We start from the raw sequence: 22767 nt of genomic DNA, 5'->3' as shown, positions 1-22767 counted from the left end.
AACAGGCTACATTAGACTATATATGGATAACAGGCTACATTAGACTATATATGGATAACAGGCTACATTAGAATATATATGTATAACAGGCTACATTAGACTATATATGGATAACAGGCTACATTAGACTATATATAGATAACAGGCTACATTAGACTATATATGGATAACGTGTTTTTTTAGACTATACATGGATAACAGGCTACATTAGACTATATATGGATAACAGGCTACATTAGACTATATATGGATAACAGGCTACATTAGACTACATATGGATAACAGGCTACATTAGACTATGTATGGATAACAGGCTACATTAGACTATATATGGACAACAGGCTACATTAGACTATATATGGATTACCGGCTACATTAGACTATATACGGATAACAGGCTACATTAGACTATATATGGATAACAGGCTACATTAGACTGTATATGGATAACAGGCTACATTAGACTATATATGGATAACAGGCTACATTAGACTATATATGGATAACAGGCTACATTAGACTGTATATGGATAACAGGCTACATTAGACTATATATAGATAACAGGCTACATTAGACTATATATGGATAACAGGCTACATTAGACTGTATATGGATAACAGGCTACATTAGACTATATATAGATAACAGGCTACATTAGACTATATATATATAACAGGCTGCATTAGACTATATATAGATAACAGGCTACATTAGACTATATATGGATAACAGGCTACATTAGACTATATATAGATAACAGGCTACATTAGACTATATATGGATGACAGGCTATATTAGACTATATATGGATAACAGGCTACATTAGACTGTATATGGATAACAGGCTACATTAGAATATATATGGATAATAGGCTACATTAGACTATATATGGATAACAGGCTACATTAGACTATATATGGATAACAGGCTACATTAGACTATATATGGATAACAGGCTACATTAGACTATATATGGATAACAGGCTACATTAGACTGTATATGGATAACAGGCTACATTAGAATATATATGGATAATAGGCTACATTAGACTATATATGGATAACAGGCTACATTAGACTGTATATGGACAACAGGCTACATTAGACTATATATGGATAACAGGCTACATTAGAATATATATGGATAATAGGCTACATTAGACTATATATGGATAACAGGCTACATTAGACTATACAGTATATGGACAGCAGCAGTCAATACAGCAGGCTATGGTGATGATGATACTGATTCCTCTGCTAACTAATGCTACTACCAGTACTGTACACAAGGGTCAACAGTGTAACATAATATGATAGTGGTATGTTGTAATACTACAGACATCAGTGTTTGTGTGCTTCAATGTGACTTTGTCAAGTAGACAGTGTTGTGTTTCACCATTCTATCTGATGTATTGTCAGTTTGTTATGTTGTTATTAGTCCAACGTTATTGAGGACATTATTATTAGGAGGCTGCAGTAATGTTGAGATGCCAGTAGGGAGAGCTCTAGGCTAGAACACTGGAACAGACAAGTTAATGTCTTAAAGAGGAAGGAAAGGACAGTTCTGTATCAGCTACTTGTGTTCTGACTACTATAAATATGTATCAACCACAGAACTGACACTTACTAGCAGTTCCCACTCACTACCAGTCAGTTAACTCACTGTACAAGACCTCTCCCCTTCACTTCACTCTGTAGGTACTCTTGATAATATCTGGAAATATAGTGTGTGTGTGTGTGTGTGTGTGTGTGTGTGTGTGTGTGTGTGTGTGTGTGTGTGTGTGTGTGTGTGTGAAACAGTGTATTTATCTGAGGGCCCTTCAGGACCAGACTGATAGGGAGTAGGGTTGACATCTATACTGTGTAGGATGTGTTTTAACTTTTCTACATCGATAACAACCAGCTCTCTAGACGTTGATGGCCTTTTTGGCCTTCCTACAGATGTTTTCTGTATTTGTTTGTATGTGTGTGTGTGTGTGTGTGTGTGTGTGTGCGTTCGTGCAATCGTGCGTGCGTGCGTGCGAGTGAGTGACTGTCTGTCTGAGTCACTTGCTGTTTATCCTCACAGCTTGGGGATAGGAGCTATCATTGAACCTGGTGGTCAGTCTTTAGGCTGCTGTACAGCTTGACGGACCGTAGAGGTTTGAACATTTATCCTCCTATATTTGGGGTTCTGAGAATAAAACAACTTCAGAACAATCAATGTAGAAATATGTGTTTACAGTTCTACACATCTGTTCAATAAGTGGTTGTTGTTGTTGATGCTTTTTATGATAATGACTTTATTGAAACCATACAACATGTCATCTTAAATAGACAGACGTAGACAGACATGCAACACGTCACACACATTACATACATAGTGCAATAGACTTACAGACAGACAGTATTCACATAGACAACCATATAGCACAATACAACACAACACAATATGAGCCTGGTTCATTTTCAGTAATGAGGCCCTGTACACCATTTACAGTTTCTACTTCAATGTATCAGGTGGAGTTATTCACCAGCTATAGAGTGAGTTGTTGTTTATGTTTCTAAGACTGCAGGGTGGGAGATGCAACAATGGCCTTGAGAACAGCAGGAAGTGTGTTGGTGGTCATTCTCTGGTCTGTAGCAGGTATGGTCTCATTCTTATCTTTAAGTTGCTCTGTTTAATAATCTACAGACATTTCTAAAAGGATAAGAATCATAATGTTATTCTGGTGTGTTCTGTTAGGAGTCTCCACTTCACTTTAAATAGTTATCTTTCACACCTCACTGAGTGATTCTTATCCCTGGTTTCCATTCACACTTCTGCACGTCAGCAGCAGCAGCAGTATAATCTTGTCAACCACCAGCAGGGTTGGGGTCAATTCCATTTCAATTCCACTCAATTCAGGAAGTAGACTGACATTCAAATTCCAATTATTTTCAATGCTTTTCAATTAGGAACATTTAGAAAATGTGGAATTGGAATTTGGTTTACTTTGTGAATTGACTGGAATTGAAAAGGGATTGGCCCCAACTCTTGCCACCAGTGCTTTTTACTTCCATGATGTATACTGACATGAATACTAGAATGATATAAGGGATTGTACATTAGAGTAGATGGGTCCTACAGTATCCTGTACATGTTTACATGCATTTGGATGTAATATTGTAATGTCTGTTTTTTTATAGTCTTGATGTCACAGATGAAGTTCTCTCATGGTTGAGTCCTGTGACACTGTGTTTCAGGTGTTCTGGGACAAAATACTGTGAGGAGTGTCTGTGCCTTAAAGGGGTCATCAGTGGACATGCGCTGTCCTGTTCCCAGTGTGACCCAAGTCACAGAGATAGTCTGGTATAACAAATGGTTGAATCATGAGCCTTATGATCTGAGATGGGACCCTAAGTATGAAGGTCGTGTGGAGTACAGTGGAACTACAGAGAAAGACTGCATCCTGAGAATCACAGACCTGAGAGAGAGTGACATAGCAACATATTACTTCAGATATAAAACAACCCAGTATTCAGAATGGAAATATTCATATGGATTCACTCTCAGTCTCACAGGTACTGCATAAATAGTATAGTACAACTCAAGTTATTTATTACATGTTCTATGAGAACAGTGAAAAGGTGGTGACTGACAGACTTCCTCCATTATTGTTTCATATCTAAAGGTGGAGAGGATATATGACAACACACTGACCTGTATCACCACCTGTACTCTGACTGACAACCCCACCTACATCTGGTACAAGAACGGACAACGTCGAGATGAGAGCACCTCCCCCCCAGTACAAAGACCCAGTCTCAAGTATTTATGTAGACAGTTACTCCTGTGCTGTAAAAGGCCATGATGATCTCCACTCTCCTGCAATGTGTGAGTGGGAAAAAAAAGTGTTGATTCAAACACAGTGTTTCCCTCTAGCAATACCAACAGCTAAAATGGTTATGATTTATACTGAAATGACTTGAAATGAAAAGTTTACTTCTTTACTTTGCACCTAAAGGTGCTCAGGGTCTCAACTGCTGGAGAGTGACTTACACCAAGAGGAGAATCTGTGTCTTGAAGGGCTCCACAGTGAACATATCCTGCTCTTACACTCATCCCACTAGTTATATAGAACAAGGTTCATTCTGGTTTACACAGAAACACCCTGTAGATCTCAGTTCATATCCAGAGTATGCAGGTCGTGTGGAGTACAATAGGAACACAGAGAACCACCACACCATGACAATAACAGACCTGACAGAGAAGGACTCAGCTGAATACAAATTCAGATTACTAACAACAGATGAGGGGAGATTTTCTGGTCTTCCTGGTGTGATGTTGACTGTCACAGGTAATACTCCACCTACAGTTAGTACTGTAATAGGACAAGTCTAATCACATGACAAGCCTGTCTGGAGTCAAATATGACTGATGTTTCCTCTTAGATATCCTGTTGGAGATGGATCCTACGTCTGTGTCAGAGGGGGAGAGAGTCACACTGAGATGTAGAACCAAATGTACAGTCGGTCTCAACCCCACCTACATATGGTACAAGAACGGACAACGTCTGACCAACCCAATCACCAGTTATAACAGCCTGATCCTAGACCCAGTCACCAGTTATAACAGCCTGATCCTAGACCCAGACACCAGTTATAACAGTCTGATCCTAGACCCAGTCAGCAGTTATAACAGCCTGATCCAAGACCCAGTCACCAGTTATAACAGCCTGATCCTAGACCCAGTCAGCAGTTATAACAGCCTGATCCTAGACCCAGTCAGCAGTTATAACAGCCTGATCCTAGACCCCGTCAGCAGTTATAACAGCCTGATCCTAGACCCAGTCACCAGTTATAACAGCCTGATCCTAGACCCAGTCAGCAGTTATAACAGTCTGATCCTAGACCCAGTCAGCTGTTATAACAGTCTGATCCTAGACCCAGTCAGCAGTTATAACAGCCTGATCCTAGACCCAGTCAGCAGTTATAACAGCCTGATCCTAGACCCAGTCAGCAGTTATAACAGCCTGATCCTAGACCCAGTCAGCTGTTATAACAGTCTGATCCTAGACCCAGTCAGCAGTTATAACAGTCTGATCCTCGACCCAGTCAGCAGTTATAACAGTCTGATCCTAGACCCAGTCAGCAGTTATAACAGTCTGATCCTAGACCCAGTCAGCAGTTATAACAGCCCGATCCTAGACCCAGTCAGCAGTTATAACAGCCTGATCCTAGACCCAGTCACCAGTTATAACAGTCTGATCCTAGACCCAGTCAGCAGTGAGGATGCAGGGAACTACTCTTGTGCTTACAACCAAACATACTAATCAGCAATGAAACAAAAATGTGTGACATTTTTAGAACTGTATTGTTTGCATGTTGATAGCATTTTAATGTAGGACTATAGGGAAGATAGGTGCTGTGGAGATGTTTATATTGAAATATATCTTATTTTTATGTTCCATAATTGTTTGATTAGATTAGTACAGATTTTCTCAGGGGACCCCACATGGGGGCCTGACCCCACGTTTGGGAACCACTGTAAACTGATTCCAATATCTTTTTCCCAAAATGTTGTATTTCTGAAGTAGGCAACCTCAAGGTCCAGTTATATTTTAGATATTCTATATGTTTTTATGTTATATTTCTGAAACAATCATCAGACTTGTGAGACTATATGCTGTATGAAGGCAAAGAACAAGAAAGTAATTCTATCTGTTTCTATTATATTGTATTACTTCATATGGTACTGTTAGATGATACACATAGTATAAGTTTTGTATATTTTTTTGTTTTTATGTCCAGGAAAGAGTTCCTCTTGATGCAAGCCTTCTTATCGCTTTTATCACTTTTTTTTTTAAGCTAAAGTGTGAAGTGTGACTTTTTTTCAGAATAAACTTAATTGTCATTGTTTTTACCTTGTTATAACAGTATCTTCAGTGGAGACAAAATGGAAAGCTTTCAAAATTGCACCTCTTCTACAGTAAGTACATACAGTAATTACAAATAAGACATTTACATTGGTATAGCAATAGTGGTTAATTCACCTTCATCACCATCATCATGAATGCTCAAAATATACACAGACACTTTCAGAAGGAGCAATGTCCAGCTCCTAGACACACAACAAGTTACATTAAATATTAGTTATTGTCATTTTTTAAAACACACAGACACAACACAATATGACATAACATGGATGTTTGGAGTGTGGAGGGTAATTCAGTCAGTGATGGCATTCCATTCCAGAACACTGAGGGACGGAACATTACGGAATGTTCAATCGTTGATAATAATACATCTCACAGTTAAAACTTCTTAGGGCTAGGGGCAGTATTCAGAAGTTCGGATGACTGATATGCCCAAAGTAAACTGCCTGTTACTCAGGCCCAGAAGCTAGGATACGCATATAATTGATAGCATTGGATAGACAACACTCTGAAGTTTCTAAAACTGTTAAACCAATGTCTGTGACTATAACGGAACTGACATGGCAGGCAAAAAACCAGAGGAGAATCCATCCGTAAAAAAAATTGTTTGAGGTCACAGGCCATTCCAATGCTTGCCTATGGGATATTCAAAAGAAATCCTCCCAGATTGCAGTTCCTATGGCTTCCACTAGATTTCAACAAGCTTTAGAAAGGGTTTCAGGCAGGCTTGTTTTTTGAAAAATGAAGAAGTAGTTGTAGTTTTTTCAGTGTCCCTCAGTAGGACTCGTCTTGTGGCGTGCGTGAATGAGGGCGCGCACTTCGTTATTTATCTCCGGTATTGAACATACTACATTCTGTCTTAAATGTTATAGTTTATTTACATATTAGCGTACCTGAGGATTGATTGGAAACGTTGTTTGACTTGTTTGGACGAAGTTTACCCGTAACTTTTGGGATTCTTTTGTCTGCATGTTGAGCGAGTGGAACGGGTGGATTTCTGCATCAAACGCACCAACTAAACTGACTTTTTTGGGGATATAGAGAAGGACTTTATCGAACAAAACGACCATTTGTTGTGTAGCTGGGACCCTTGGGATTGCAGACAGAGGAAGATCTTCAAAGGTAAGTGATTTATTTTATTGCTATTTCTGATTTTTGTGACGCCTCTGCTGGTTTGAAAAATGTTGTGTATGTGGGGCGCAGCCCTCAGATAATCGCATGTTATGCTTTCGCCGTAAAGCCTTTTTGAAATCTGACAATGCGGTTGGATTAACAAGAAGGTAAGCTTAAAAACGATGTAAGACACTTGTATTTTCATGAATGTTTAATATTACGATTTTTGTATTTAGAATTTCGCGCTCTGCAATTTCACCGGATGTTGTCGAGCCCAAAGAGGTTTTAACAAGATCAGACCAAGTAGTGAGATTATTGCCTGATTTAAAGCAATTTGTCCTTAGAAGAATAACAGTCCACGATTTTGTCGAACTAGTAGTTAGAGAATAGATTACATCATTGTTTAGTGAGAATGTGATGTCATATAGAATGAGTGCTATGGTCTCCAACATGGCGTGGCTCTTGACTCCCTAACTGTTGACTGACCTTCCCAGGTAGGTGTCACTCTTTGGGGACATAGAGGGTTAGAAGGGAGACTGGAGATCCCATGTAGAGGTACCTTTTATCATACTCATACCCAAATAATGTTTATTTAACCTTTATTTTAACATGGAGGACATATTGAGAACTAGGTCTCTTTTTCAAATGTGCCCTGTATAATACAACATAAATATTCACATTACACACTATATACAGTACCAGTCAAAAGTTTTGATACACCGACTCATTCCAGGGTTTTTCTTTATTTGTACTAGTTTTACATTGTTGAATAATAGTGAAGACATCAAAACTATGAAATAACACAAATGGAATCATGTAGTAACCAAAAAAGTGTTAAACAAATCAAAATATATTTTATATTTGAGATTCTTTAAAGTAGCCACCCATCAAACGCTGTGTGTATCAAGAATGGTCCACCACCCAAAGGACATCCAGCCAACTTGACAACTTTGGGAAGCAATGGGCCAGCATCCCTGTGGAATGCTTTCGGCACCTTGTAAGTCCATGCCCTGACAAATAGAGGCTGTTCTGAGGGCAAAAGTGGGGGGTGCAACTCATTATTAGGAAGGTGTCCTTAATGTTTTGTACACTCAGTGTATATTCACAACATGACCAAAATTATGTGGACACCTGCTCACAGAACATTTCATTCCAAAATCATGGGCATTAACATGGAGTTGGTCACCACTTTGCTGCTATAACCACCTCCAATCTTCTGGGAAGGATTTCCACTAGATGCTGGAACATTTCTGCAGGGACTTGCTTTCATTCAGCCACAACAGCATTAGTGAGGTTGGTGACTGATGTTGAGCGATAAGGCCTGGTGAAGCGTGATTCACCCCTCCAGAGAACGCGATTCCACCACTCCAGCTGACGCTTAATTTGTGTGTTTGTATTTTACATGGTATTGAGAGTTTTTCTGTCTGTCTTTCTCTCTCTCTCTCTCTCTCTCTCTCTCTCTCTCTCTCTCTCAATTTCTCTCTCTCCCTCACTCTCAATCTCTCTCCACAGTGTCCACACTGACCCTAACAGTGACATGTGCACAGCTCTGAACATAAGGACCAGGTCACCAGAGTACGACACTCTGACAGTAAGTCTCTTATAATTAATTAATGTATGTGGTTTTTTGTTTGTGAGTGTGTTTGTGTTTTATATAGTATTTAACTGTGTTTTGAAAAACTGTGTCTCATTGTGTCTCAATGTGCTAATATGTTTCCTTTTATTTCAGAGTGTGAGGGACTCCCCCAGTGATACAGACCCTCAGGGAGACGCTCAACCCTCCAATTATGAGAACTGAAGAGAACCTGGACTGAACAAAACCACCACAGAGCCTGGACTGAAGATAACTAAAACAGAACCTGGACTGAAGAGAACCACCACAGAACCTGGACTGAAGAGAACCAAAACAGAACCTGGACTGAAGAGAACCACCACAGAACCTGGACTGAAGAGAACCAAAACAGAACCTGGACTGAAGAGAACCAAAACAGAACTTGGACTGAAGAGAACCACCACAGAACCTGGACTGAAGAAAACCAAAACAGAACCTGGACTGAAGAAAACCACCACAGAACCTGGACTGAAGAGAACCAAAACAGAACCTGGACTGAAGAAAACCACCACAGAACCTGGACTGAAGAGAACCAAAACAGAACCTGGACTGAAGAAAACCACCACAGAACCTGGACTGAAGAGAACCAGAACAGAACTTGGACTGAAGAGCTACAGCATCAAACCAAAGCTAGGCCTCACACCTCTATTCTCATATTATATTGCTATCATATTGTTATCATATCCAGAATGTTTTCCATAGCTTTAACTTTTGAGTACATTTGGAGTTGAATTCTCTTTCCTTGTAATGATAATTATGTATATTGATGATAAATAGGATAGTTTATGCTTCTGCTCTTTTTCTGTGGGGTTTTGCCATTTAGAGATTTTTTATTACTTAATGTACTTTTCTCAGTGACTAATATTGATAACATTGATAACAGCTTTTTAATGTGTAAAGTCTCAGACCAAGTTTATCTTGATGTGTTGAAATTATGTACTTTGTATTGCTGTCAGACATTATTGAGCAATGGCATTAATGAGAAGGAATATTAATACCATAATCACACTTCTTTTACATAAAATTATGAATTTCTACCTACTTTAGATAAAGTTTGATTCAGTGTAATTTATGCATCATGTTGTAAATAAGCTCAAAGTTTTAGACAATTCATACGAAACGTTTTACTTTTAAAAACTGTTATGGCTTGATCCCGTTAGCGGGATCGATATGACGACAGCCAGTGAAAGTGCAGGGCGGCAAATTCAAAACAAAAAAAATCTCATAATTAAAATTCCTCAAACATACAAGTATTAAACACCATTTTAAAGCTTAACTTCTTGTTTATCCACACACAGTGTCTGATTTCAAAAAGGCTTTACGGCGAAAGCAAAACATATGATTATGTTCGGTCAGCGCCAACACACAAAAAAACACAGCCATTTTCCAGCCAAAGAGAGGAGTCACAAAAAGCAGAAATAGAGTGAAAATTAATCACATACTTTCGATGATCTTCATCAGATGACACTCATAGGACTTCATGTTACACAATACATGTATGTTTTGTTTGATAAAGTTCATATTTATATCCAAAAATCTCAGTTTACATTGGCGCGTTATGTTCAGTAATCTTTTCGCTCCAGAAACATCCGGTGATTTTGCAGAGAGCCACATCAATTTACAGAAATACTCATCATAAATGTTCATGAAAATACAAGTGTTATACATGGAACTTTAGATAACCTCTTACATCTAGACGTTCCGCTAGTGGAACACCTGCTTCAATATCCAATAATAGGCGTGGCGCGAATGACAAATTCCTCAAAAAATCCCCAAACTTCCATTTTTCAAACATATGACTATTTTACACCATTTTAAAGACAAGACTCTCGTTAATCTAACCACACTGTCCGATTTCAAAAAGGCTTTACAGCGAAAGCAAAACATTAGATTATGTCAGCAGAGTACCCAGCTAGAAATAATCAGACACCCATTTTTCAAGCTAGCATATAATGTCACAAAAAACAAAACCACAGCTAAATGCAGCACTAACCTTTGATGATCTTCATCAGATGACAACCCTAGGACATTATGTTATACAATGCATGCATGTTTTGTTCAATCAAGTTCATATTTATATCAAAATCCAGGTTTTTTACATTAGCATGTGACGTTCAGAACTAGCAAACCTCCGGTGAATTTACTAAATTACTCACGATAAACGTTCACAAAAAACATAACAATTATTTTAAGAATTATAGATACAGAACTCCTCTATGCACTCGATATGTCCGATTTTAAAATAGCTTTTCGGGGAAAGCACATTTTACAATATTCTCAGTAGATAGCCCGGCATCACAGGGCTAGCTATTTAGACACCCAGCAAGTTTAGCCTTCACCAAACTCCGATTTACTATTAGAAAAGTTTGATTACCTTTGATGTTCTTCGTCAGAATGCACTCCCAGGACTTCTACTTCAATAACAAATGTTGGTTTGGTCCAAAATAATCCATAGTTATGTTCCAACAGCGACGTTTTGTTCGTGCGTTCAAGACACTATCCGAATGGTAAATAAGGGTCACGCGCATGGCGCATTTCGTGACAAAAGATTTCTAAATATTTCATTACCGTACTTCGAAGCATGTCAACCGCTGTTTAAAATCAATTTTCTCGTAAAAAAGCGATAATATTCCGACCGGAGTCGTTGAATCCGTTCAGAGACGATAGAATAAAATCATGGTGTCGTATCGTGCACGAGCATGAAGCCCTTTGTCCGCTGATAGACCACTTAGCAAAAGCGCTCGTGTGTTTCAGCCAGGGCTTTGAATTACGTCATTCAGCTTTTTCCCGGGCTCTGAGAGCCCATGGAAGCCGTAGGAAGTGTCACGTAACAGCAGAGATCCTTTGTAATGGATAGAGATAATCAAGAAGGGGAAGAAATGGTCAGACAGGGTACTTCCTGAACAGAATCTTCTCATGTTTTGGCCTGCCAAATGAGTTCTGTTATACTCACAGACACCATTCAAACAGTTTTAGAAACTTTGGAGTGTTTTCTATCCAAAGCTAATAATTATATGCATATTGTAGTTTCTGGGCAGGAGTAATAATCAGATTAAATCGGGTACGTTTTTTATCCGGCCGTGAAAATACTGCCCCCTATCCATAACAGGATAGTAATGCAACCGCTGTGACAGATTTAAAAAAAGCTTCACTGAAAAAGCAATAATCTGATTACGGTGCTCAGACACAAAAACATGCCATACAATATGTCCGCCATGTTGGAGTCAACAATAGTCAGAAATAGCATTATAAAGATTCACTTACCTTTGATGATCTTCATCAGAATGCAATCCCAAGAATCCCAGGTCCACAATTTTTTTTTGTTTTGTTCGATAAAGTCCATCCTTTATGTCCAAATACCTCCTTTTTGTTCGCGCCTTCAGTTCACAAATCCAAATTCAGGACGCGCATGTCAGACGAAAACTCAAAAATTTCCATTACAGTTCGTAGAAACATGTCAAACGATGTATAGAATCAATCTTTAGGATGTTTTTATCGCAAATCCGCAATAAACTTTCAACCGGAGAAATCCTTTGTCTTCAGAAATGCAATGGAACTGAGGTACCTCTCATGTGAAAGTGCATGCCTGAGGCTCATGACCTGCTGGCAGTGTTCTGACTCCAGTAGCTCTTATTCATCATCACTTTACAGTAGAAGCCTCAAACAAGGTTCTAAAGACTGTTGACATCTAGTGGAAGCCTTAGGAAGTGCACAATGACCCCACAGACACTGTAGTTTGAATAGGGAATTAATTGAAGTCCTGCAGACCACTTCCTGTTTGGATTTTTTCTCAGGTTTTTGCCTGCCGTATGAGTTCTGTTATACTCACAGACATCATTCAAACAGTTTTATAAACTTCAGAGTGTTTTCTATCCAAATCTACTAATAATATGCATATCCTAGTTTCTGGGAGTGAGTAGCAGGCAGTTTACTCTGGGCACGTCAGTCATCCAAGCTACTCAATACTGCCACCATCCATAAGAAGTTAAATATTGCAGGTTAGCCTGTCATAAAAAAAGAAAGATTTGAAACGTATTCCACAGTTATTATAATATTGTATGACATCATTGGCTGTCAAGCATGTAAATGTGGCCGCGTTTGACATTGCAGCCGACTTTAAAGGCGAGTCAAGACTGACTGATCTACAAATAATCTGAAGTAGTTATTTATCATGCAAGGTGATTTGTAGATCAGTCAGTCAGTCAGAATTTACCCGTCACACGTCACAGTTTTGATGCTCTTGAACACAGCCTGTTTGAATGAGGAAGGAAGCCATCTCTGAATCAGCATCTTGGTCACTGACATAGAGTTGGATAGAGGGCACAGATTGCATCTTTTCATGATGGCTTCTGTTACAATATCGGCAGCGCAACTGTGTTTAGGAGTAGTATTAATCTATTTTAAAGTAGTCAATTTCTTCTTCTTCAACCTCCATGATTTTAATGACAGTCGATAAACAAACTGGAAGGATGCATACAACGTTATGCCCATGTTTAAACAGCCTTTGTAGCTAGTGTGCCTTTTATCCAACTCTATGGTCTTTCACGACTTCAAAGTTATGTCAACCACAGACCTCATACCTCACAGTCAGTGTCTGTTTCCTCAGACTGACAAATAGTTCATTACAAGACCTCTCTCCCCTTCACTCTGTAAGTAAGCTTGACAATATCTTAAAAAGCTTAAGCTCAGACAGTGTTAGATTATAGTAGATTGTTATGTTTAGGAGTAGTATAACATGAGACACAGTGACGGTGGGTTGTGTTTAGGAGTAGTATTAACATGAGACACAGTGATGGTGGGTTGTGTTTAGGAGTAGTATTAAGATGAGACACAGTGATGGTGGGTTGTGTTTAGGAGTAGTATTAACATGAGACACAGTGATGGTGGGGTGTGTTTAGGAGTAGTATTAACATGAGACACAGTGATGGTGGGTTGTGTTTAGGAGTAGTATTAACATGAGACACAGTGATGGTGGGTTGTGTTTAGGAGTAGTATAACATGAGATATAGTGATGGTGGGTTGTGTTTAGGAGTAGTATTAACATGAGACACAGTGATGGTGGGTTGTGTTTAGGAGTAGTATTAACATGAGACACAGTGATGGTGGGTTGTGTTTAGGAGTAGTATTAACATGAGACACAGTGATGGTGGGTTGTGTTTAGGAGTAGTATTAACATGAGACACAGTGATGGTGGGTTGTGTTTAGGAGTAGTATTAACATGAGACACAGTGATGGTGGGTTGTGTTTAGGAGTAGTATTAACATGAGACACAGTGATGGTGGATTGTGTTTAGGAGTAGTATTAACATGAGACACAGTGATGGTGGGTTGTGTTTAGGAGTAGTATTAACATGAGACACAGTGATGGTGGGTTGTGTTTAGGAGTAGTATTAACATGAGACACAGTGATGGTGGGTTGTGTTTAGGAGTAGTATTAACATGAGATACAGTGATGGTGGGTTGTGTTTAGGAGTAGTATCAACATGAGACACAGTGATGGTGGGTTGTGTTTAGGAGTAGTATTAACATGAGACACAGTGATGGTGGGTTGTGTTTAGGAGTAGTATTAACATGAGATACAGTGATGGTGGGTTGTGTTTAGGAGTAGAATTAACATGAGACAGTGAGAGTGGGATGTGTTTAGGAGTAGTATTAACATGAGACAGTGATGGTGGGATGTGTTTAGGAGTAGTATTAACATGAGACACAGTGATGGTGGGTTGTGTTTAGGAGTAGTATTAACATGAGACACAGTGATGGTGGGTTGTGTTTAGGAGTAGTATTAACATGAGACACAGTGATGGTGGGTTGTGTTTAGGAGTAGTATTAACATGAGATACAGTGATGGATTGTGATTTTGTTGGTTTAGAAGCATACACTCAGTTTCACTTCCCTATTCTACTTTCCTGTCTGTCCTCTCACAGGCCTCCTGAATCATATTAGAAATCTATAGATGCACATTAGACTATACAGAATATGGTCCTCTGTAACTCAGATGGTAGATCATGGCACCTACATCATAATGGGTTTGATTCCCAGGACCAGCCATATGTAAAATATATGCACACGGCTATAAATTGCTTTGGATAGTTGAGTCTTCTAAATGGCATTATTTATGGACAGCAGAATACAACAGACCACACAGTCTAAACAGCAGACTATGGTGATGTTCATTGATGCTTCTGCTAGATAAAACTACTAGCAGTACTGTACAGCAGAGGAGACTGGTGAGTGGATATATTGGAGGATGGACTCATTGTGATGGCTGGAATGACGGCAACACCGTTCATTTTATTCCTATTACTTCCAAAATGAATGAGGACATCAGGAATGGATGGTGCAGTAATGTTGAGATGTCAGTAGGTAGACCTCTAGTCTAGAACACTGGAACCTTCAGTACCACTTTGATGCAGCTGATGAGGAGTGACGGTCATGGGTGTATAAATTAAATGGGTTCTAATTGGATGACATCATGGAACTTTGACCTGTATATACAGAACTCAGAATGGCAAGGCAACACAATAAATTGTTAACGTTATAAATAGTTGTCACAGCGTCCACAGAAGGTGGCGCCCCTCCACGGTTGGGCGGTGCTCGGCGGTCGTCGTCGCCGGCCTACTAGCTGCCACCGATCTACGTTTCTGTGTCTTTTGGTTTTGTCTGTCTAGGTCCGCATCTGTTTGTCTTTTTTGTTTGGGAATTCGTGCGGGATTATTACATGTCATGTTCTGTGTGGTAGTCGGCATTTTGCGCTGCTTCAGCTACGCAGCGTAATTTTTGGATTAGGCATTAGGGTTGCCGGGCTGCGCCCCGTGTGTTTTTATTTTGGAGCTGTCCTGTCTTGTGTTCTGCGCACCCTGCCTTGTGGCGACTTTATTTATCGGTGATTATTAAACATCTGTTCAAACGGACCTCAGTCTCCTGCACTTGACTCTACCCCTTTCCTGCTATCAAGGATAGCTCTGACAATAGTACAGTCAACACATTGTTTACATGGTTCTGTATGTTGTATAAAGATCACATTGGAAATGGACACATTTTTTAAATAAAATAATTGTAGGGCCAGGCTCGTCTTTTTCACAATTTCTGTTAAAATACAGTAACAGCACTTTTCTGACTTGCTGGTCTGGTTGTCATTTATGTTAATGTCTTAATTAAACAGGGAGGACAGTTCTGCATTAGCTACTTGTGTTCTGACTGCTTTTATAATGTGTCAACACTTACTTCTTGTTTTCACTCACTACCAGTCAGTTGACTCACTGTACAAGTCCTCTCCCCTTCACTTCACTCTGTAAGTACTCTTGACAATATCTTGAAGTATAGTTTTGGGTTATTTGTTTTTAGTCATAAGTCATATACTTGAGGGTAATGTATCATTTACTTCTTGTTATGTTTTGAGCTGTGTTTTGGTTGTTACATCAGGGCCAGTATTCATAAAGTGTCTCCCCCGGCGTGGGTGATTGTGTGAATGAAACAGTGGATTTATCTGAGGGCCCTTCAGGACCAGACTGATAGGGAGTAGTGTTGACATCTATACTGTGTAGGATGTGTGTTTTAACTTTTCTACATCCATAACAACCAGCTCTCTAGACTTTGATACAGACTCCATGGGCCTTCACTACAGATGCACTCTGTGTGTGTGTGTGTGTGAGTGAGTGAGTGAGTGAGTGAGTGAGTGAGTGAGTGAGTGAGTGAGTGAGTGAGTGGGAGTGAGTGAGTGAGTGAGTGAGTGAGTGAGTGAGTGGTGAGTGAGTGAGTGAGTGAGTGAGTGAGTGTGTGTGTGTGTGTGTGTGTGTGTGTGTGTGTGTGTGTGTGTGTGTGTGTGTGTGTGTGTGTGTGTGTGTGTGTGTGTGTGTGTGTGTGTGTGTGTGTGTGACACAGTGGATTTATCTGAGGGCCCTTCAGGACCAGACTGATAGGGAGTAGTGTTGACATCTATACTGTGTAGGATGTGTTTTAACTTTTCTACATCCATAACAACCAGCTCTCTAGACTTTGATACAGACTCCATGGGCCTTACGGGCCTCCCAACAGATGTTCTCTCTCTCTCTGTGTGTGTGTGTGTGTGTGAGAGAGTGAGTGTGTGTGTGTGTGTGTGTGTGTGTGTGTGTGTGTGTGTGTGTGTGTGTGTGTGTGTGTGTGTGTGTGTGTGTGTGTGTGTGTGTGTGTGTGTTGTGTGTGTGTGTGTGTTTGAGTCACTTGCTGTTTAGCCTCACAGCTTGGGGATAGGAGATATCATTGAACCTGGTGGTCAGTCTTTAGGCTGCTGTACAGCTTGACGGATCGTAGAGGATTGAACATTTATCCTCCTATATTTGGGGTTCTGAGAATAAAACAGCTTCAGAACAATCAATGTAGAAATATGTGTTTACAGTACTACACATCTGTTCAATAAGTGATTGTTGTTGTTGATAATGATGATGATGATTATGTAGTTATTCACCAGCTATAGAGTGAGTTGTTGTTTATGTTTCTGAGACTACAGGTTGGGAGATGCAACAATGACCTTGAGAACAGCAGGAAGTATGTTGGTTGTCTTTCTCTGGTCTGTGGCAGGTATGGTGTCATAACTGTTTTCAATTTACAAACATGTCTAAAAGGTTAAGAGCCATAATGTTATTCTGTTGTTCTGTTTGGCGTATCTACTTCTCTTTTTATAGTTGTCTTTCACTCCTCATTCAGAGATGCTTATCTGTGGTTTCCATTCACACTCAACTCAGCAACTATGTCAACAAAATGTGGACCAACATTACTGTTAGTGAGAGCCATTTTTGCTAAATTTCCATTTAATAAATGTTGTGTTGTGTGACTGTGTTTCAGTTGTACTGGGGCAGAATGGCTGGAGTGTGACTTACACCACTCAGAGTATCTGTGTCTTGAAGGGGTCAACAGTGAAGCTGACCTGCTCTTTCAGATATCCCAGAGGTCATAAAGTCACATCAAACTTCTGGTTCACTAAAATGGAGACTGAAGATATAGGTCTGGACCCAGAATATGCAGGTCATGTGGAGTATCATGGGGATAAGGAGAAAGACTGCACCCTGAGAATCACAGACCTGAGAGAGAGAGACTCATCTACGTACAGGTTCAGATTATTAACAGATCAGGAAGGAGGGACATATACTGGAAGTCCTGGAGTCACTCTGTCTGTCACAGGTACAGTAAAAACCTGCTATTATGTTCAATTACAATTAGTTCTGGACAATTGTTGTGGTGTGTATGTATGATAGTCTGTATAACATAGGATTTCTTCCATCTTTGAATTAGAGTGATAAGTCAGTGATAAAGGGATTTACAGTGATTTTGTTTTTTCTCCAGGTCTTCAGGTGAAGGTGACTGATGGACATCAGGATAAGACACTGACCTGTAGCACCACCTGTACTCTGACTGACAACCCCACCTACATCTGGTACAAGAACGGACAACATCTAGATGAAAGCACCTCCCCCCAGTACAAAGACCCAGTCTACAGTAACTATGAAGACAGTTACTCCTGTGCTGTAAAAGGCCATGATGATCTCCACTCTCCTGCAGTGTGTGAGTGTGCATTTAACACATTATACTGTGTGTTGGTTTCACTCTGTCATTTGAGAACTTTTAGCATTTCTAGAAAGAACTGAGAATAGAATCCTGTTGACCTCTTGTTATGTCACTATGTTTCAGGTGTTCAGGGTCAGGACTGCAGCAGAGTAACTTACACCAAGAGGAGAATCTGTGTCTTGAAGGGGTCAACAGTGGACATATCCTGTACTTATGTTGGTTATTATTCCACCACATCAACATTCTGGTTTAGAAGTGATAAGTCGACACCTGAGGACCTAACCAGAGACCCAGGGTATACAGGTCGTGTTGAGTACACTGGAACATACAAAGGTCCCTTCACCCTGAGAATCTCAGATCTGATAGAGGAGGACTCAGCTGAGTATCGCTTCACTTTTAAAACATACTACTTTGAATGGGGTCATAGTTTCCCAGGAACAACTATGTCTGTTACAGGTAATACTACACTGTATGATACAACTCTATATCATATTGAATTACAGGAGAAAATAAATGAACCATCCTGTTAACACAGAGGTGTATGTGGTTTTATACATATTGTTTCAGGTCTGCAGGTGAAGGTGACTCCTGCTGCAGAGGGACAGAAGACACTGACCTGTATCACCACCTGTACTCTGACTGACAACCCCACCTACATCTGGTACAAGAACGGACAACGTCTAGATGAGCCCACTTCCCAGCAGTACTCTGTCAATAGTTATTATTCAGACAGTTACTCCTGTGCTGTAGAAGGCCATGAGGATCACCACTCTCCTGCAGTGTGTTAGTATGAATGAAACTAGTATTTTATGTAGTATCATTTAGAACCAATAAGAATGGTATTACTTTCTCTATCAATATTCTTAACAATATACATTGGAATGATAAACAGTTTTATAGATGTATGTACATGTATGTCAATATTATTTTAAAATTCAAAATCAACCTGTCCAATACATCTGAAACACTTGAAACTATTCTCATTATCGTTTCAGGAATTGATCAGCTTCATTTTGTTTCAGGTGTTCGGGGTGAGAGCTGTATGAATGTGACTTACACCCATCAGAGTATCTGTGCTTTGAAAGGGTCAACCGTGGACATATCATGCTTTTACACACATCCCAGTTGGCATAACCTCACAGAAGTATCCTGGTTCAACAAATGGGAGTCTGGTGTAACTAAAGACCTGAGCCAGGACTCAGAGTATACAAGTCGTGTGGAATACTATCGACAAACAGAAAAGGACTCCACCCTGAGAATCACAGACCTGAGAGAGAGTGACTCAACTGAGTACAAGTTTAGATTTACAACTGATAAGGCAAGATGGGGGTACAGCTTCCATGGAACAACTCTGACTGTCACCGGTAACAATGCATAACACATTATAAAGTTTTGAAGAGTCATGACGTTAATAATTAACACCAATTCTGAACCATGTACCCTTTTTTTTGCTCTCCTTTAATTCAGGTTCTCGGGTGGAGGTGACTCCTGAATGGAGTTCAGAGTCGAAGACACTGTCCTGTAGCACCACCTGTACTCTGAGTAACCCCAACCCCACCTACATCTGGTACAAGAACGGACAACATCTAGATGAGAGCACCTCCCCCCCAGTACAAAGACCCAGTCTCCATTAACTATGAAGACAGCTACTCCTGTGCTGTAAAAGGCCATGAGGATCTCCACTCTCCTGCAGTTTGTGAGTGTTTATTTAAGGGACAAATCAAAATTTGTTGGGGGACGAGACGAAATGGGGCTGGTCTCCGAAGTTGAAAATATTTTCACATGACCCTCCTATTGTACTGTAAAATAAATTGAACACCCTCCCCCTCATAGAAATTATGCAAAATAATGTTTACGACCACAAATAAAAAAATAACTGTATTTTTTAAACGTGAATATCGACTTTGCCACTTCAGCATGCTTTTGTGGCATGGTCGATGCCACGCAGGGCTGTGGGCCCGAAGTTTGACGGTTCCCGACCACTACAGACAAGCTTAACCTGCCTGCCTGTTTCATTACGCTACGATCATATACAAAATATATGCAATGAATTTTCCACCAACAGGTTTCTGTGCCAATGCACCACACAACCAATAAGCAAAGCGTACCAACTTCGGGCACTTAAATATCATGGTTTGTGTTTTCAACACCACAATAAATAGACAATGTAAATCTGGACAAACAGAGAATACATCCCTCCCTACCTTGTAGTCTTAACCAGTATCGAAGGCTTCTCTTGACAATCTCTGAATGTCATTAAACGTTTTGGTGTTTTGTAACAAATGTCTCTTTCCATTCATCAAATGGCTGCTGCACAGTTTGGATTGATTGACTGATTGGTTTTATTTGTCAGTGTCACGTCCTGACCCTTGTAAGAGGTCATTTTCCATAGTAGAGTGGTCAGGGCGTGACAGGTGGTTGTTTTGGGTGGTTTTGGGTTTTCTTTTTATATGTGGGTTTTTTCTAGATTTCTATTTCTATGTTTTGTTTTCTATGTTTTGGCCAGGTATGGTTTCCAATCAGAGGCAGGTGTCAATCGTTGTCTCTGATTGGAAGCCATACTTAGGAAGCCTGTTTTGCCTTTGGGTTTTGTGGGTAGTTGTTTTCCGTTTTGTCTATGTACCTGACGGAACTGTTGGCTGTCGTTTTTGTTATTTTGTTGAAGTGTTATCATTAATAAAGGAAATATGAGCACTTAACACGCTGCGCCTTGGTCCCCTTTCGACGACCCTTGTGACAGTCAGTAAAAAAAATACATACATACACAATATTTTTTTAAGTGACCACGATTGCACAATAAAGTCAGGGACGTATTTCCATTGTGGTCCCTATGTTAAACATAAATACATATATAATTATACTGAACAAAAACAAACGCAACATGCAACAATTTCAAATATTTTACTGAGTTAGGGTTCATATAAAGAAATCAGTCAATTGAAATAAGTAAATTAGGCCCTAATCTATGGATTTCACATAACTGGGCAGGGTCACAGCCATGGGTGGGCTTGAGGGCACAGGCCCACCCACTGGGGAGCCTGGCCCAGCGAATCAGACTGAGTTTTTCACAACAAAAGGGCTTTATAACAGACAGAAATACTCCCCACTTTCATCAGCTGTCTGGGTGGCTGTTCTCAGATGATCCCGCAGGTGAAGAAGCCGGATGTGGAGATCCTGGGCTGAATGTAATAAAACACACAATCCTCCCCAATGCAAAAAATAAATAGATTTATCCCAAATACATCATTGTAAAACTGTATAAACTGTATATCTTTGTCTGTGTTGGTTTCACTTGTAGTAAGAGAACTGTTAGCATTTCTAGAAAGAACTGAGAATATAATCTAGTTGATCTCTTTTTATGTCACTGTGTTTCAGGTGTTCAGGGTCAGAGCTGCAACAGAGTGACTTACACCAAGAGGAGAATCTGTGTCTTGAAGGGGTCAACAGTGGACATATCCTGTACTTATGTTGGATTATTCCACCACATCAACATTCTGGTTTAGAAGTGATAAGTCGACCCCTGAAGACCTAACCAGAGACCCAGGGTATACAGGTCGTGTGAAGTACACTGACAAAGAGACATGGAGAAATGAAGGTCCCTCCATTCTGAGAATCTCAGATCTGATAGAGGAGGACTCAGCTGAGTATCGCTTCACTTTTAAAACAAACAGCTTTGAATGGGGTCATAGTTTCCCAGGAACAACTCTGTCTGTCACAGGTAATACTACACTGTATGATACAACTGTATATCATATTGAATTACAGGAGAAAATATATTAACCATCCTGTTAACACAGAGGTGTATGTGGTTTTATACATATTGTTTCAGGTCTGCAGGTGAAGGTGACTCCTGCTGCAGAGGGACAGAAGACACTGACCTGTAGCACCACCTGTACTCTGACTGACAACCCCACCTACATCTGGTACAAGAACGGACAACGTCTCGATGAGCCCACTTCCCAACAACACTCTAGTAATAACTTAGTAGTGTTGGGTCATTCTGCGGATAGTTACTCCTGTGCTGAAAACACCACGAGGACTTCCCCTCTCCTGCAGTGTGTGAGTATGAATTAAACTAGTATTCTACTTAGCAAGTATCAATAATTTAATATGAATGAGAAGGGTATTACTGCTTTATCTATCAATATTCATCATTACATAGAATTTACAGACAATGTCATAGATGTATGCATGTCTATAGTTAGAATGTTCAGTACCTCAAACACTTGAAGAATAATTTAGTAGACACCCAAGTCCTAAAGTATCTCCAAATGTATTCTTGTTCATGTTTTTTTGTAAGTGATAGTTTTAGATAGTCCTCTGACTTTAGATATAATTAATTTTACACATGACGTCATTTGAGGTAGTATACTATAGTCCTAACCCTCTGACAAATTCTGCTTTACTAGATGGTCCAAAGAACACCTCAGTGTCAGTCAGTCCCTCTGGTGAAATAGTGGAGGGCAGTTCAGTGACTCTGACCTGCAGCAGTGATGCCAACCCACCTGTGGACAAATACACCTGGTACAAGAAGAATGTAGCCTCACCAAAAGCATCAGGACAGAGTTACAGCATCACTAACATCAGCTCTGAGGACAGAGGGA

The 22767-nt window shown here is 39.9% G+C and overlaps 1 protein-coding gene and 1 long non-coding RNA gene across 3 annotated transcripts; both read left to right on the top strand.

Moving 5' to 3' along the window:
- The first annotated feature begins 6400 nt into the window (after positions 1-6400).
- On the top strand, positions 6401-8939 carry LOC123730822 (uncharacterized). Its single transcript, XR_006762266.1, has 3 exons — positions 6401-6439; positions 8525-8603; positions 8742-8939. It is a non-coding gene; the product is annotated as an uncharacterized lncRNA (long non-coding RNA).
- A 3621-nt stretch (positions 8940-12560) lies between these two features.
- Positions 12561-22764, top strand: LOC106595313 (B-cell receptor CD22). Of its 2 annotated transcripts, XM_045708884.1 has the most exons (12): positions 12563-13273; positions 15871-15914; positions 17102-17179; positions 17444-17779; positions 17942-18160; positions 18287-18619; positions 18731-18946; positions 19186-19527; positions 19631-19859; positions 21539-21881; positions 21993-22222; positions 22573-22764. In XM_045708884.1, exons 3-9 carry the CDS (start codon positions 17125-17127, stop codon positions 19795-19797), a joined length of 1668 nt encoding a protein of 555 aa, XP_045564840.1. In that variant the 5' UTR covers positions 12563-13273; positions 15871-15914; positions 17102-17124; the 3' UTR covers positions 19798-19859; positions 21539-21881; positions 21993-22222; positions 22573-22764. The 2 variants fall into 2 exon arrangements, with proteins under 2 accessions (XP_045564846.1, XP_045564840.1); XM_045708890.1 differs by lacking the exons at positions 19631-19859; positions 21539-21881; positions 21993-22222; positions 22573-22764 and having other exon boundaries at positions 12561-13273; positions 18731-18942; positions 19186-19400.
- The last annotated feature ends 3 nt before the right edge of the window (positions 22765-22767 follow it).

This window comes from Salmo salar, chromosome ssa02 (assembly GCF_905237065.1).
Source record: "Salmo salar chromosome ssa02, Ssal_v3.1, whole genome shotgun sequence".
Lineage (NCBI taxonomy): Eukaryota > Metazoa > Chordata > Actinopteri > Salmoniformes > Salmonidae > Salmo > Salmo salar.
This window is presented reverse-complemented; position numbering and strand designations above follow the sequence as displayed.

Bases quoted from the DNA above. Each gene is read 5' to 3' on its own strand.
- LOC106595313 (XM_045708884.1), top strand. From the start codon at position 17,125: ATGACCTTGAGAACAGCAGGAAGTATGTTGGTTGTCTTTCTCTGGTCT. The intron at 18,620-18,730 runs GTAATACTACAC...ATATTGTTTCAG, and splicing joins AACAACTATGTCTGTTACAG to GTCTGCAGGTGAAGGTGACT. The intron at 18,947-19,185 runs GTTAGTATGAAT...ATTTTGTTTCAG, and splicing joins TCACCACTCTCCTGCAGTGT to GTGTTCGGGGTGAGAGCTGT.